Below are 15,335 nucleotides of genomic sequence, written 5' to 3'. Positions count from 1 at the left end.
GTTGAACTTCACGAACTAGGGTCCACAAGTTTAGTAGAGGTGGTTGTCCAGGTTCCGGTTCGTTTTTGCTGAGGAATATGGGTTAGTTCTGGTTAAAATGAACTGTCGTGATTTAAATTACAGGGCCAAAAAGGGGTACTGTACACTCCTCCGAACTGAAAACCTATTAGACTGATTTCGGGCATCAAGGTTTTTACTCGCTGAATCTAACTCTAGTTTTTGTAAGGTACTAATAGCCGAGGAGTCACGCTATAAAGCTGCCTAACTGAGGAGCTACAGCGTTTGGTAGTTTTAGAGCTGCTTAATCTTGCCATTTTTCCTTGACACCATTGATTTTCTTGACTATGAAGTGAGTGCAAGTGGAGTTGGTCCTGGCTACCATGGAACTGAGGCTGTATCTGGGTTTTTCTATCCAGCGCGAACTAGGTGGATTTCTTAGACCTTCTGGATTTTGGGAAAATTCATAAAAATTACCCTTCATATGGAACACAGATAACTGATCTTTTAAAAAGTGACAAAAGAATATTCTTGGCGTGGCAGTGGGCCCTGCTTCTCAAACGTTGAAGGAATATTTTCTGAGTGACCGCGGAAACATAGTTCATTTCCACATTGAGCCATGACCCGGTTGAGATGGTTGAGCTAGAATTTATTAACTATATTTATGTATTGGCTATTGAGGATGGAGAACAGGACTGGATCACCACAGGCTAGTCATCCGATGAAAAGATGAAGGCGTTAAAGGCGGAATAATATAACTTTCAGATACAGATTCGAAACAGACCTTGGATGCAACAACAATTATAAAGAAACTAAAAGAAAACAAATCAGATTTATCGAATTGTTGAAGATGATACTAGGGAAGAGGAGGAAGAGAATAAAGATCTAAACTATAAGTTTTATATGTCAGCCTCGTGCAGAGCGGTTATTTTATTTTGTAAAATTACTGTTTGATTAATAATTTGATAATTAATTGATAAGCGTGGTTTAGTTAAAGGTATGAAGTAGTTTATTTTATTTGTTCTTAAAGTTAATGTTAAAATAACTAATGATTTAGAGCCGACTACTATGTATTTTATATATGAATTCGATAAATTTTTAATTACTTCAAGCGAAGGGACTCGCTTTTAGCAGGAAGGCCGAGCTGTAAGCTATTTTATATAATCTGTAATTCCATAACCTAAAACATTATTTTGTCTATTCTATAAATCAATAACACTTTTGTTTATTTTAAAATAACATCATTTATCATTGATTTGGGATCCACCATATTATTTAAATATTTGATTCACAAATTTGAAATAGAAATATTCTACTTATTTTGTTATTAATCGGACAGTAATTCGATATCGTAAATTAAAAGTATTGTAATGAGTAGTCTGAATGACAGCCAAGTTGGCATCATTCGGGGAATCGTGAGACAGATGTAAGATTAGTAATTGTAAAAAAGTTGTAATTTACAATTCATCAAAGAAAATATACGAGTTAAAGAAGACTGTATTTTATTAAAAGTATTCTCCGGCTGTGACTCCCACAGTATAAACAATACGAAACGAGAAAACATAAAATACGAAGCTAACTTTACTTCGTAAAATAATTTAACTTTATATCAATTGAGTGACCTTTTATTGTTTAATATACTTCCATTGAACAATTTTACGGAATAGTGAACATAAAATTGAATGATTCATGTATTCATTTAGATAATATTGCGATAAATAACTAAAGTTAATTGATTGTTCACTTTTTTTTACAAAAGGGTAGGTAACAAAAAATGATGCAATTTTGCACTAAATAACCAATTTACGTGCATAAAACGCTGTAAAACTTGTCTAAAACACTTAATTTACACAAATGACGAACGATTTTGATTATTCTTTTGTTAGTTATTAGGTTTTTTAGGAATTAGTTAAGGAAGGACACTTATCTTAGCGGACGAACTCGTAACTGCTCGATGTGAAACTTTAGCTGATTCACTGCTCGAATCTTCTTTGTTTTTCTGCTTCCCAATACAGCCCGTGGTTTTAGAAATATCCACTGCAAGGCTCCATCCACAGGAATGATTTGATATGATGTTGAAGATCGTTAGGTCGCCGCGCTAACCGGTGTCTCGTCGTATTTACGTATTAATTGTTATTATTTCGCGGATTCTTCTTTGTTCCCCTCATGGGCCACCATGTTCTATCTTTAGTAAATAGAATGGTGCCTTAAGTTAAACAGCCGGATACTTTAAAATAGTATAATTGAAAAAATACATGTGAACGTTACGGTGATCTCGGGACAAGTGGCACACCCGCGACCGATTTGTATTAAAAAATGTCCAAGCGCCTGATGCGGGCGACGGCAATTTTCGCGCCACTGTGCCCCGACGCAATATTGAGCAGGCGTCAGTCTGAACAATAACAATATTATTAAAAATAACGAATATGTTTTTTTTTTCTTTTAATAAACGGCAAAAGAGCTAACAGCCACCTGAATTCGTCGAATTAACTGTTATTGAGGGATTACGCCCTTGAAATAGTTACAATACCTATCCACATGAAAAGCATTTCGAGAATTTACGTAAACATTTAAAATTTACCTAATGTTACAAATGCGATATTTTGGATGTTTGTTACAAGATATTTGCAGAAAGGGTAAACAGATCTCGATATTTGGTATAGATGTAGAACACAGTTTTGACGAACACATATATACCAATCATTCTGGAAATGTGTATGTATGTATAGAGTTTCCGGGAGATAGGTTTATTCTCATATTTACTCGATAACTCTGCAACGGTACTACATATCTCATTGAAATATGGGTACGGGTATTTTTTTTATATCAAACGGTAGCAAACGAGCAAACGGCCACCTGGATTCGCCGAAAGAGCGAGGCGACCGTTGCCCATAGACATCCGCAAATACAGATGCATTGCCTACCTTTAATCAACGGAGAAGGGGACGTACAGAAAGAGGATATTTCTCCTTCCTATGCGTCCCTTCTTCCGCCAAATCCACTTCCCCTTCCCATCCTTTCCTAATAAGAAGAGGGTGGGAAGGGAAAGACGACTAAACTTAGGCCTCCGGTACCACACTCATCAAACTGTACGCGGAATTGCTTCCAATTCACGCCTGTCTTCTGTGTAGTCGTGGTGATATAGAACCTACACTTACGAGCAACCAAATCGACTCACCCCTTGACGGCGCACATATGCATTGATTTTGCTAAAACGACAAATGTCAATTATAAAAATGATATATCATTCGTGAGCTGAAGATTGATACTCTCATTTAACATCAATACCCTAAAAAAAATTGAAGCGCTGATTTAATGACGCATTTTAATTAGGCGTCAGGGAAAATTTGCTCCATAAGGTATCCACGAGTTGCGCTACCTTTCCCCGCTATAAAACCCGCCCACATCCGGTTTACCCTATCAGTCGCTTATCACAAGTTGACCGGTACACATCTCAGTAAATTGCATTAAAAGTTTTAGTGGAACCATGGATACCACGCCAGAAAAAGCAGCTCAAGTTGTTGCCTTGTTGCAACAAGGGTTAAGTCAGCGAGCAGTCGCTGCCCAGCTCCAATTGAGCCAGTCTGCAGTGTCCCGAGTATACAAACGGTTCCAAGAGACTGGTGCCTTTAATCGGAGACCAAGAACGAGCCGCCACCGGTGCACTTCAGAGAGAGACGACCGTTTCATTGTCTCAACCTCGCTGCCCAATCGACACCTCACGGGTGTTGATGTGCAACAGGAATTGAGACATACACGAGGGGTGGCTGTAAGCGAATGGACGGTGAGACGACGCTTGAAGGAAGCCAATTTGAGGCCAAAAAGGCCTGCGACGGGCCCCAAATTCACTGCAGGCCACCGTCAAGCGCGCCTTCATTTTGCTCGAGAACATCTCAATTGGAGCATTACGCATTGGCGGTCGGTACTGTTTACTGATGAGTGCAGAATGTGTTTGCATGGCAGTGACAGGAGAAGCCGAGTCTACAGGCGTCCGGGGGAACGTTTTTCCCAATGCTGTTTTGCTGAAACAGTGGCGTATGGCGGCGGTTCCTGCATGATGTGGGCTGGTATTTCCTTAGAGGGAAAAACTGAGCTTGTTTTCGTGCCTGGGGGCGGCCGAGGAGGCGGGCTAACAGCTGATCGGTACATCACCGACATCCTACTGAGTCATGTTGTGCCCTACGTAGGGTTTGTCGGCGAAGACTTCGTGTTAATGCACGACAATGCCCGCTGTCACACGGCACGAGTCACTCGGCAATTTCTTGAAGAGGTCGAATTGCGCACGATGGACTGGCCAGCGCTCAGCCCGGATATGAATCTCATCGAGCACTTATGGGACGAGCTCAAACGAAGGGTTCGAGCCAGGAATCCAGTCCCTTCGAGCGTAGATGATCTAAAGTCAGCATTGTCAGAGGAGTGGAACGGCATTCCTCAAGAGACTGTAAAAAAATTGATCATTTCAATGAAAAACAGACTGCAGGCTGTAATCAAGGCTAGAGGGGGCAATACAAAATATTGATTTAATATTTTTTTTTTTAATTTCTACCAATTTTTGTGTAATTTCCAAAATACGAGACCTTTTCATAAATTCATAAATTCCGATTTTTCCTACTGTTACGTTCAGACGTCATTAACTTAAGAAATAATTAATGGATTTCAATAAAAATGACATCAAATTAAAGCTGACATCTTCAGCTTTCGAATGACATATCATATTTACAATTGACATTTGTCGTTTTAGTAAAATCAATGCATAAGGGCGCCGTCAAGGAGTGAGTCGATTTGGTTGCTCGAGAGTGTAGTTTCAAATAACACACAGTACTACTATTCATCCTGATGTTTTTTTTTTTAAATTCCGCACAGGCAAGTCGGGAACAGAAGCTAGTAATTATTTAATTTATTTCATAATGTTAGTATAGAAACAAAAATGTTTCAAAGTTCAAACAAACATCCATCCATCTAATCTTTCGCATTTATAATATTAGTAAATTTCAAATAATCTGCAAATGTTAAACATTTTAATTGATGTACTGTTTTCTTTAATGTTTTATATTGTCCATACAGATTTACGAACTGGCTCGCGAGACAATCGTGTTGCTTCTGGAACGCAACCCCGATATTGGACCGCTATTGGACTGGACGGTAGACAAGTGCTTCACTGGAACACCGCGAGTTGCTGATGGGTGCTTTATGGCATTGGCGACTATATTTAGTGCTAGGTAAATCATTATAGTTAGAGAGCCCACGACCAAAATTTTTGTCTTAAAGTTTTACGATGAAAACTGTATAAAATCGATAGATTTGGTGATTCTGATTGCAAAAATACTAATTTCAGAAATTTTCTACGTCACGTCTGACCTGACCGCATTTTCGAAGATGACAAAAAATTTTACCGAACTGTTTCATAGTAATCTGTCTGATTTCCAGAATGTAGTTGAACGATAAATTTTAGTTACTGAAAACATAATTTTCAGACACCACAAGCGTCACACGTACCCAGGACACCATTTGAGAAAATTAAAAATGAGGCAAAAAAAAAAACCTATAGCAAACCGTCTGGAAATCTTGTTTTCAAGTGAACATTGGTCAGTTAATGCGAATTAATCATTTTTCAGATGAAAGTGTGAGCATCTTATGTGTTGAAACCATTTTGAACGTGTTGAAAAATTTTAAAGATATTTTCCATAGCATTCTGTCTGAAAACTGTTCTACATCATGAAAAGAGTTGCCTGGATGCAGATAAAAATTATATCAGACAAATTTAGTGTCGTACTTCAGACAACTTTTCGAGTCAGAAATTATTAAAAAATCGTATTGTGGCGTATTTACATCTGTTATACAAATGAATAAGCTGCAACTCGCAAATTCTTAGATGATGATCGATAAAGAGCTCACTCGAAACCATCGAACTAAAATTAAAGGACATTTTTCATAAATTGGGCAAAAGGAAATTGGGGTAACATTTGAAAAATAGTGTTTATTGAAAAGTGAGCGTCGTTGAAACCGTTGCTATAGTCAGAACAGCTGATGGACGCTTGCGCTGTAGCTAGCCAGGGATAGGGACGTAGCAAGCACCGCACGTTACCGCCCGACTCACAAACGTTCTCTTCGTTTTTGGACTTTTTGGTGACATTTAAAATGTCTGAAAACGATTTTTTCATAATTCTGGCAGCCATACAAAAGATTAAAAAAATGAATCAAGCTGCTATGAGACAGGTCTGGTAAATTTTTTGACATTTTTGAAAATGCGCTTCGGCCACATGTGACACGCAAAATGTCTGAAAACAAATATTTTCGTAATAAAATGACGAAACCTATGTACATTTTTACTATCAGACATATTGTGATAAAACTGTTTACCTATTTTTTTTTAACGTAGCAGAAATACCCTCCCCCCATAAAATGTGACGTTTCTAGCTGGTACTGCCCACTTAGCCGGGTTCAGATTCATCTACTCTAACGGTATTGTACAGTTTTGGACGTAAAACGATAAGACATGGTTTTGGTCGTGAGCTCTCGTGCTATTATACTAGTATACCTTAATGTTTAACTTCGTACCAAATTATTTCACTTTCGTGAATTTTGTGTTAACACTTATTTTTGTCACTCTTTTATATAAGACCATGAAAGGAATGGAAATTTGTTAGAACACAAATATGTCTGCAGTGGTTCTATCGTTCTTCAATCATAAAATTTTAATTCTAAAACTTATAATTCAAAGTCGGAATCATCTGAGTTATTAATTTGGATTTGCTTTATCCAAGATTGAATTTGATACAAAATAGAAAAAAATCAAGATTATAAATTCGAACATTTGGACAGACATAAATTGGATGTACGTAAATGATCCTTTACGTTTGAAATGAAACATGAAATTAATAGGCAAAAATACAACTTTTTTATGATTGTCCTTGCGGACAGTTTGCTAAAACTGTGTTATTGTATAAGGTTGTTATATCGGCGCCTAATGACCTATATCCCTGGTGGAGACAAACATTTGACTTGCCACTGTTTACTGATTGCCGTACTCGAAGTCGGTCAAGACTCTATCGACCATCGATCACTTTTATAATACCTTTTATAATGCGATCGATACAACTCTAATTGTAGATTTCCATTGCCGAAACATCTGTACCAAAATGTCAATAATTTTAATCTCTCAAACCAAGAAAAGTTGACTTAAAATAAATAATCCATAATTTATTAAGGTTTCAGACAACCAGTCCTAATCTCATCACGTGTATTTTTTAGTAGAAAGTAATATTGAAATTCTCTAAATATCATTAACGAGCTTAATCCCGCGACTTAACTAAAAAAAAAACTTAAAATTACGCTGTTTTTTGCCAGACTATGTTCTATAACTATGCCAAATTTCATTACGATCCATTGAACCGTACTGGACATCCAATACCGTATTTACAATATTAGTACGGAGTAAGATTTATTCTTTAAATTTACGTCATCAGTTACAAAAAACTACTTTATATCTAATTTCAGCCAAACCTCCCTCCTTCCTCTTACAACACAGTACAACATATACATAAATACGATGTAACTGTTAGTTACTGTAAAGTGTATTTACAACTAAGTTTGCGATGAAAGTGCACTTTACAAAGTAAAAACCGACAGGGTCGCGTTTTACCGCAAACTTTATACTTTAAACGTAAAACCCTACCTTTGAGTTAACGAGCTTTCTTCCATCATTATTTTCATTTTATTTTCCACACACACTTTTTGTGCCTTTGAGGTTTAAGAATACTTTAATGTACAAACAAACGTTTTGCGACTGGCCATAGCTGATCTTGTAAACTTATTAATATCCTAAAACGATTTCACATCGAGTATCAACCCTAATGAATATTTACTTCTTGTTAATTAAGAAACCAAAAAATCCTGACATATTGCACCTTCAAATTCAAAAGATGAATACGTATTGGATATCAAATCACCCGTCAAATTCGTTTCGTAAAAGAAAAAATAATTTCACCCTCTTCTCAGTCGGGTTTTTATTCAGTTGTTTTCCATCTCGCGCCAATGTTGGTTATATTTTACATTTTGTAGTCCCTTACATACTCTTGGACGAAACAGAAAATACAATATGATAATAATACAAGTGACATACCAACGAAACGCTCTGTTACCTGTAATAGGTATTTGAAATTGTTTCTATTGTCTCGATGTCGTCCTATGTCGCTGGCCGCTTGGAAAATCACGATACAAACGTTTCATCGTTAACGAATCATTGACTCTCATAACAGTCTGGTGAAATCGATACCTTTATAACTGTAACTTTAACGACTTTGATACCACTGAGTACTTTGATCTCGTCTTACTACTTGAGAAATTATTTAAGTTTATTCAATTACCAATTAATTTTATTTTTAACAAATAGCCAAAGAATTTTAAAAAAATCAAACGAGAGCTAACAAGCTTTGGGTAACGGAGAGTTAAAATGCACTAACGTAAAATTACCATGCAAATATACTAGTACATTAATGCATATCAAAGGAACGGTCAAAGCAACCTTTAGTCGCATATTATTTGACTCATTCGAATAAAAATCCTTTTACTGCAACTTTGTTACACAATAAAGATTAAAAGTATATTCCCAACTCGCAGGACATGTCTGACTCTGCGTTATTTGCATGGAAGCATTATTAATATCTCGTGTAAAGCGTTCCGAATAAAAAGTTTTTGAAACTTTCTGTGAAAATAATTAAAACTCACGGTCAGACCTCGCAGAGATGTACAAAACAACTATTTTAATCAGATGTCTGGTTCACTCTATGAAACATTCTTTAGCAAAGTCTTGCTTTGACTATTATAGTCAAAAGATTTTTATGTATTAGGTTATTTTATTGTATTATCTTCACATTTTCAATCTTTTATTTGTCTACATCGTCCGTGAACGTGAATAAATGTTAACCGCTGTGCAAGTCTTTACCTGTTGCGTGGGAGCCACGTGATTACGAACGAAAATTATCGAAATGCCCTTTTGTTTTAAATAATCAAAAAAAAATCAACTATTAATATGGTAAAACACAATGTGAAAAATTCGAAGCAAAAATAAGTAGTAAAATTTTGATGCAGCTTGTATTTAGAAACGGATTTCGCTGCGTTATTGAATCAATGTGCTAGCCGGCCGCAAATTTCATAAGGTCGTAGAAGCGTACTCGTGTTACAGTCTAGTCCAGTGATTCTCAACCACTGTGCCGCGGCACTTTTGTGTGCCGCCAAATTTTGCAAATATATAATAATGTTAATATTATTAAATTATATCATTTAAAAAATATATTTTTAACATGAATATATATTTAAATCTACAAAAAAAAACATATTTTGTTATTTGCTTTGCAACGCGGTTTTTCTTAGTGCCAAATTATGATGAAGCGGCGTGCATAGTAATAGGAATATGTCTCAAGTCGCCGCACACTTTTCTTTGTGTGCCGCCAAACTTTGAAATCGTCAAATATGTGCCATAACCAAAAAAAGGTTGAGAATCACTGGTCTGGTCATTAATGCAAACTCGATAACATGCATCGCGCCGTTGATCGAATCACGATGGCTCGTTTTTAACACTTTTTGCAGTCTGTACCTCCCTTCTCGATGAAACTGTAAAACGAGTTAACATCGCTCTCATGGCCCGCGGCGAATATTTTTCATGTCAACTTTTAGATAAATAAGCTCATAACTTAACAGACTTATTTATAATATGTAAACTATCAGCTTTAACCCACAATGCCGTCCGCGCAGAATTAGTGAAAGAAAAACTCAATTAGTAGCTTATATGTTTTTCCAGACAGGGTTCTATATATATACTATTTTGTTTGAATTTTTTTTATGTTACTTTTGAGTGCATTTTGTTTGCAATTGGTTTTTTTAGGTTACTTTTGTGTGCATTTTGTTTGAAATTGGTTTTTTTAGGTTACTTTTGAGTGCATTTTGTTTGAGATTGTTTTTTTTTGAAGTCGGCTATTTTTTTTTCTTAAAATTTTTGTTTTTAGTAATTAAATTGAAGAAATAGAAAATATTTAATCTCTCAAACTCTCTGGATTAAGTTCTTGAGTGGTGTGTCTGTGTGTGTATGTTTAATAGATTTTATTGTTCGTCAGAGAATACCCTTGCGACCACTACACGGCCATCATCAACGTGACGTTAATGTGCACCGGCATAGGAAAGATATGTATATAACATTCAGCTAGGACCTTTGATTTTGGTCAATTTAACCGGTATGTTGTTCTAAACGATGTCGCCATAAACGGTTTTGACTGTATTAGTTTAATTTGTTCTGAACATATTTTAAGTCAAAAAAATTGTAGTTGATAGAAACTATGGTTGCTATAGTTTTATTTTTATTATCTTTCTAATTTTCAATTACGTCTTCAGTTTTTGTCTTAATAAAAAGTCAAATTAAAGGATTATAATTTTCATCATAAAAATTTTCGAAACAACAAGTTTTCAGGACAAGCTCTCGAAAGTTTCAACTATATGGGAAAATAGGCCGTGTATGCCTTTTTATTTCAGCTAAAAATAACATTAACACCTGTAAATTTGTATTTTGTTTAATAAACTAAGCGGTAACTTTTAACACAAGAAAGTAAAAATCATCAATTTGTTACTTTGATCCTTATACTTAGGACCCATCGTTATATTACTTGCAAATATAAACAGGCAAATGATAATATTATCGGACGATTGAATGAAAACATTTGTTACTTTGTCTTTGTCAAAGATTATTGGTCGTCGTCACAGGTGGGCACAGTTAATCAAAAAGTTAACTTCGTTAATCGTTAAATCGTTAATAAAAAATTAACTTCGTTAATCGTTAAAGCGTTAAATTCTCGAAAATTTAACGCAAGTTAAAGTTAATCGTTAACAGTTAACCATACCAAAATTATACATACTAATTTCACACTTATGTGGCGACACTTGTTTAAAATAGTAATTTGACTATACATTTATAGAATGTACACATTAGTATTAGAGACAAGTATGAATGCATTATAGTATATTTCATTACGAGTGCGGAAAGCCTGTCATTGCAAAGAGTTCCGACAAATGTCTACCCGAACCGAGGCGCAGCCGAAGGTGAGGGTTGACAGTTGGAATAAGTTGTAATGACAGTTCCGCACGTGTACTAAACAACTATTTTTAATACAGTTGCGAAAAAAATGAAGCAATTTAAAAGAATAATAAAAACACAATAAACTCAACTAACTAAAATGTTTCAAAAATGGCGGCAACCGTAAAAGAATACAAACAGAGATTTTTTTTTTGTTTTTTTTTCATCCATTCTGGGTAGGCAAAGGGAACTATGCCCAAACGGCCAAGTCTTCAGTAGATGCCTCCGGCCGGGTAGATGTGTCCGGCCTTGACCCCGACCTCGTCCCCGTTGACCCGGAGTGTTGCCCCCGACGGCACCCTCCACCTCGGCCCTTTAAAACATAGGGCCTCAGTCTTGGAGAGCGCCACCCGGAGGCCCAGCGCTTCGATTCTCCGGGTCACCAGGGAGGCTCCGGCCTCAGCCCTCCGCCTCAATCTCCTCCAGGTGGTGTCCCGGACGGCGATCATCGTATCGTCTGCATAGCAGATAACCGCCATCCGGGGCAGCACCTCTCCGCGGATGGCCCAGTCAAAACCGATGTTCCATAGCAGGGGTCCTAGAACAGACCCCTGGGGAACACCGGAGGCCATCCGCCTTTCCTCCCTTCCTCGCCTTGTTATGTAGGACACTACCCGCCCCTGCAGGTAGTGTCCTACAACCGTCCGGAGATAGAGGGGCACTCCATGGAATCGGAGTGCCTCCTCTATCACTGCGAAGGGGAGGGAGCCGAAGGCGTTGGCAATATCCAGAGATATCGCCATAGCCCCCTGCCCCCTCTGGGCCGCGACCTCCGTGAACCTCTTCAGGGCGGTCAGGGCGTCTAAGGTCGATCGCCCCGACCGGAACCCGAATTGGTTCTCGGAGATTTGCGGCCCGATCCTCTCCAGATGCTGGAGAGGCTGCGGCGGGCTAGGACGCAGCTTGGGCATCTTTCCTTTCACGGTGGGGGGTACACATTTGTCGCCCCCCATCACGTGCGTGTGCGGGCGCCCTGTGGTGGCACACACTGTGCATTTACAGGGCGCCTCACAGGCGGCCGCTTTGTGCCCCGCTTCGCCGCAACGGAAGCAGAGTAGACCGTGCTCCGCTTCCGTTGGGCATAGGGCGCGCGTGTGGCCCAGCATCATGCATTTGAAGCATCTTAATGGCCGGGCCTGCACCGCGTTGATGGTGGCCATGGTCCAACCGATGGCCACCTTCCCTATTTTGACGGCTGCCTTAGCAGCCGTCGCGGGGCACTTTACAATTGTAGAGCCGCCACCCCAGAAGTTGGACCTGATAAGGCCCACTTTGACCGCGTTGGGGGAGCAGCCCCCAACCGTCGCCACCTTGGCCGCCACTTCCTCACGGGTCACCGTCTCATCCAGGCCGGTGACCCTGAGGTCTGCTAGTTTGCACGGGCGGGCGACGTCCGCCCAGTCTTCGATAACTTTAATTAGCTCGGAGGCTAGGCGGTCGGCGGTCTCTTCCGGGGTTTCCCCCCCCCACTTCCATTAGTTTGGATCCGGTCATACTTGTCCGGATCCTAACCGTCTCCAGGCCAAAGTCACTGAGTTTGATGGAGGCCTTAGCCTTAGCTAAGACCTCCGCGTACTTGGCCTCAGTGACTTGGCCTTCCGCTGTTGTGATCGTAGCCCCCTTTTTAAGGGTGAGGCTGATGGCAGCCGTCTTGGGGGCTACGATCTTGACGGCTTTTGGGGGGGGGGGGGGGGAGCTGCAGCTCGCCGCTGGGCCGCACTAACCTGTGGGGGAGCCCCGGCTGGGGCCGAGGTATTGCCCTTCCCCTTGGCTTTGCGGCCGACCACCTTCGACCATTGGACTCCACTCCCCGATGCCTGGGGAGCGTTGTCCTCCTGGCCCGCTACAGCTTTCTGTAGCTGGGCTCCCCCTGCCCGTCCTCTCGATTCCTGAGAGGGGGGAGGGGGAGGGGGAGGGCCAGTTGGTCGTTCTTTGGGGCCCGTTTTGGGCCCCCGTCTGGCCGGTCTGGCTTTAGCCTTAGGGGCTTGAGCCGGCTCCGGGTCTCCTCTCATGGCCCCAGCCGCCAGGCCAGATTGGGCTTCAGGCCGGGGCGGCGGCGGCTGCCGCTTATCCGCAGCCATGAGTTTTCGACCTAATTGCATTGTGATCGTCAACTGACATTTCATCGTAATGGGTAGTTTACTGTCTATACAATATAATCTTGTTAATCAGTCGAACGTATGTCTGTTTTTGGTGCTCTCATTTAAATGTATGTGGTTTGGGGTAGTGACTTAACAATTTAATACTATTTAATTAATATTTTACATTGACTATTTGATAAATATATCGTTGGTCTACGAATAAGGGCCAATGTGCAAATACTGTTCAGGGGAGGCTCTCAAAATTTCTACCATATAGGAAAAGAGGCCGCATATACTTTAGCAAGAAATACATATTTATACCAGTAAATGTGTATTTTAGTGCATGTTGTTAACTAAACTAAGAGATAGCGTTTAACATAAAAAAGTAAAAATCACCAATTTGTTACGTTGGCCCTTAAACATAGGACCCATCGATATGTATGTTCATGTATCTCAGAAGAGTTGAGGAACATCTATTATTTCAACTTCTTATGTAGGTTTTGTGTAATTGATCGTTTGAAATAGTTTATTGTTTCAACAGAAATAACCGCTCGCTTTCAAACCGCGAGAACTGAGGTCCGTCAGTTGCTGCTGCAGTATCTGCTGCCTTGGCTTGTGAATATCGAGCTCTTGGACCCTAATGTACCTCCTGCGAATCCACTCTCATACATACAGGTATGTTTTATTTTTATATTTATTACTTTCATTATAATATAATATAAATTAATTACCACCCTAGGATATAAAAAAAACCACCATGTAGACGTCCTGAATCATATAATTGACGTCTTATTTAACAAATCTCTTCATATCTTCAACTAAACTTGTTAGCTAAGTAACTACATAACGGTGAAAATGTTTTTTTTTAAATTATTTTATTTGTATTTTGATTTAAATTGAAAAGCTTCACTTTTGTTTTTTTTTTGTAATTATCGACTAAGTGAAGGCCTCCAGAACGATATAATAATAAAAAATAGTCATTACGAATTGGAGCATAAAATATGCCTCGTAACGAAGTGGTAAATCGACAAGACGATGCTTAATAACTGTATTTAATAAATCAATAACATTTGTAGCTGTAAAGTACCGTATTAGTACCTTGATAACTTGTGAAACTTTTTTAAACAGTTTATGAGAAAATAGGCACGTGCTGTAATTACAGTGAACTACTACAGCGAACACATTTCTGCTTTAGACAAATTTTTTTTAAAGTAAAGTTTTGTAACTCTAGCTTTAATAAGCTAGAGTTACAAAACTTTACACTTTATACACCAAGTATTAACTTGGTGTAAAAAGTTAATACTTGGTGTACACTACTTAGAATACTAAGGAGTAACTTAACTTTCTCGTTTAGTATTGTTCGGTATAGTTGCGATGTGCTTACGTCGTGTTAATGCCGTTTTGAATTTCGCGGTTGACCAATACGGGTTTTATGTTGGTAGGTCGACTCATTTTTATTCTCCCGCACAAGCGGGTAGTTGGAAATCCCTCTCCGCTACGGACGGGCGCGGGGCCTGCGGGGGGCTTGTGCGGGGAAGGAGTGAGTCGACAGAGCGCATCGAGTCAGCATAAAAAGTGGTCGACAGTTGGATAGCACATCGGACGTGTCTATTATTTAGCGTACAGGGTCGCTAAGTTAACGGTTCCGCGTTCGGTTCGATAAAGGACGCGTCTATAGGGCGCTTACGGGAAGCGGTGCATCGGGTGCATCAGGAGTGCAGCATTGCTGGCGCCTTTAGACTGTATGACAGTGACTTACTTGACTGGACTGACACCGACAGAGTAACCAGGCACCTGCAGGCGGTGAACGGGGCATCGAGTAGGTAAGTGCCAGTTCATATATTTACCATATTTACGCCAGGCCTTGTGATACGTAGTTTAAGGCAGGTTGTGCCGCGGGACCCGAACCCGTCGTGTACGGCACAATTCGGTGGTAGCAGAGCGTGGTTAGGTTAACACGTAGGTTATAACCGCGTGGTTATATTCGGGTTACGTGTTTTTCGGGTACGTATTTGCATTGCTTGGCGAAATATTGTAACGTCCTTCTCGCACGGAATATAACGGAATACAACGGAATACAGAATATTATAACATATTACGTCGTACAATATTAAGTTTTTAATCGGGTCGTTTAC

The 15,335-nt window shown here is 39.4% G+C and overlaps 1 protein-coding gene across 1 annotated transcript in view; it reads left to right on the top strand.

Moving 5' to 3' along the window:
• The window catches only part of LOC106715878 (protein furry), a 160,702-nt gene that overhangs the window by 69,413 nt on the left and 75,954 nt on the right, over window positions 1–15,335 (top strand). The window contains 4 exon segments of the mRNA XM_045685603.1: window positions 5,062–5,216; window positions 10,110–10,180; window positions 11,865–12,491; window positions 13,742–13,875. Coding sequence (XP_045541559.1) covers window positions 5,062–5,216; window positions 10,110–10,180; window positions 11,865–12,491; window positions 13,742–13,875 — 987 coding nt within the window.

This window comes from Papilio machaon, chromosome W (genome assembly GCF_912999745.1).
Source record: "Papilio machaon chromosome W, ilPapMach1.1, whole genome shotgun sequence".
Classification (NCBI taxonomy): Eukaryota; Metazoa; Arthropoda; class Insecta; order Lepidoptera; family Papilionidae; genus Papilio; species Papilio machaon.
The sequence above is the reverse complement of the archived record's forward strand: the minus strand, read 5'-3'. Positions and strand labels throughout refer to the sequence as shown.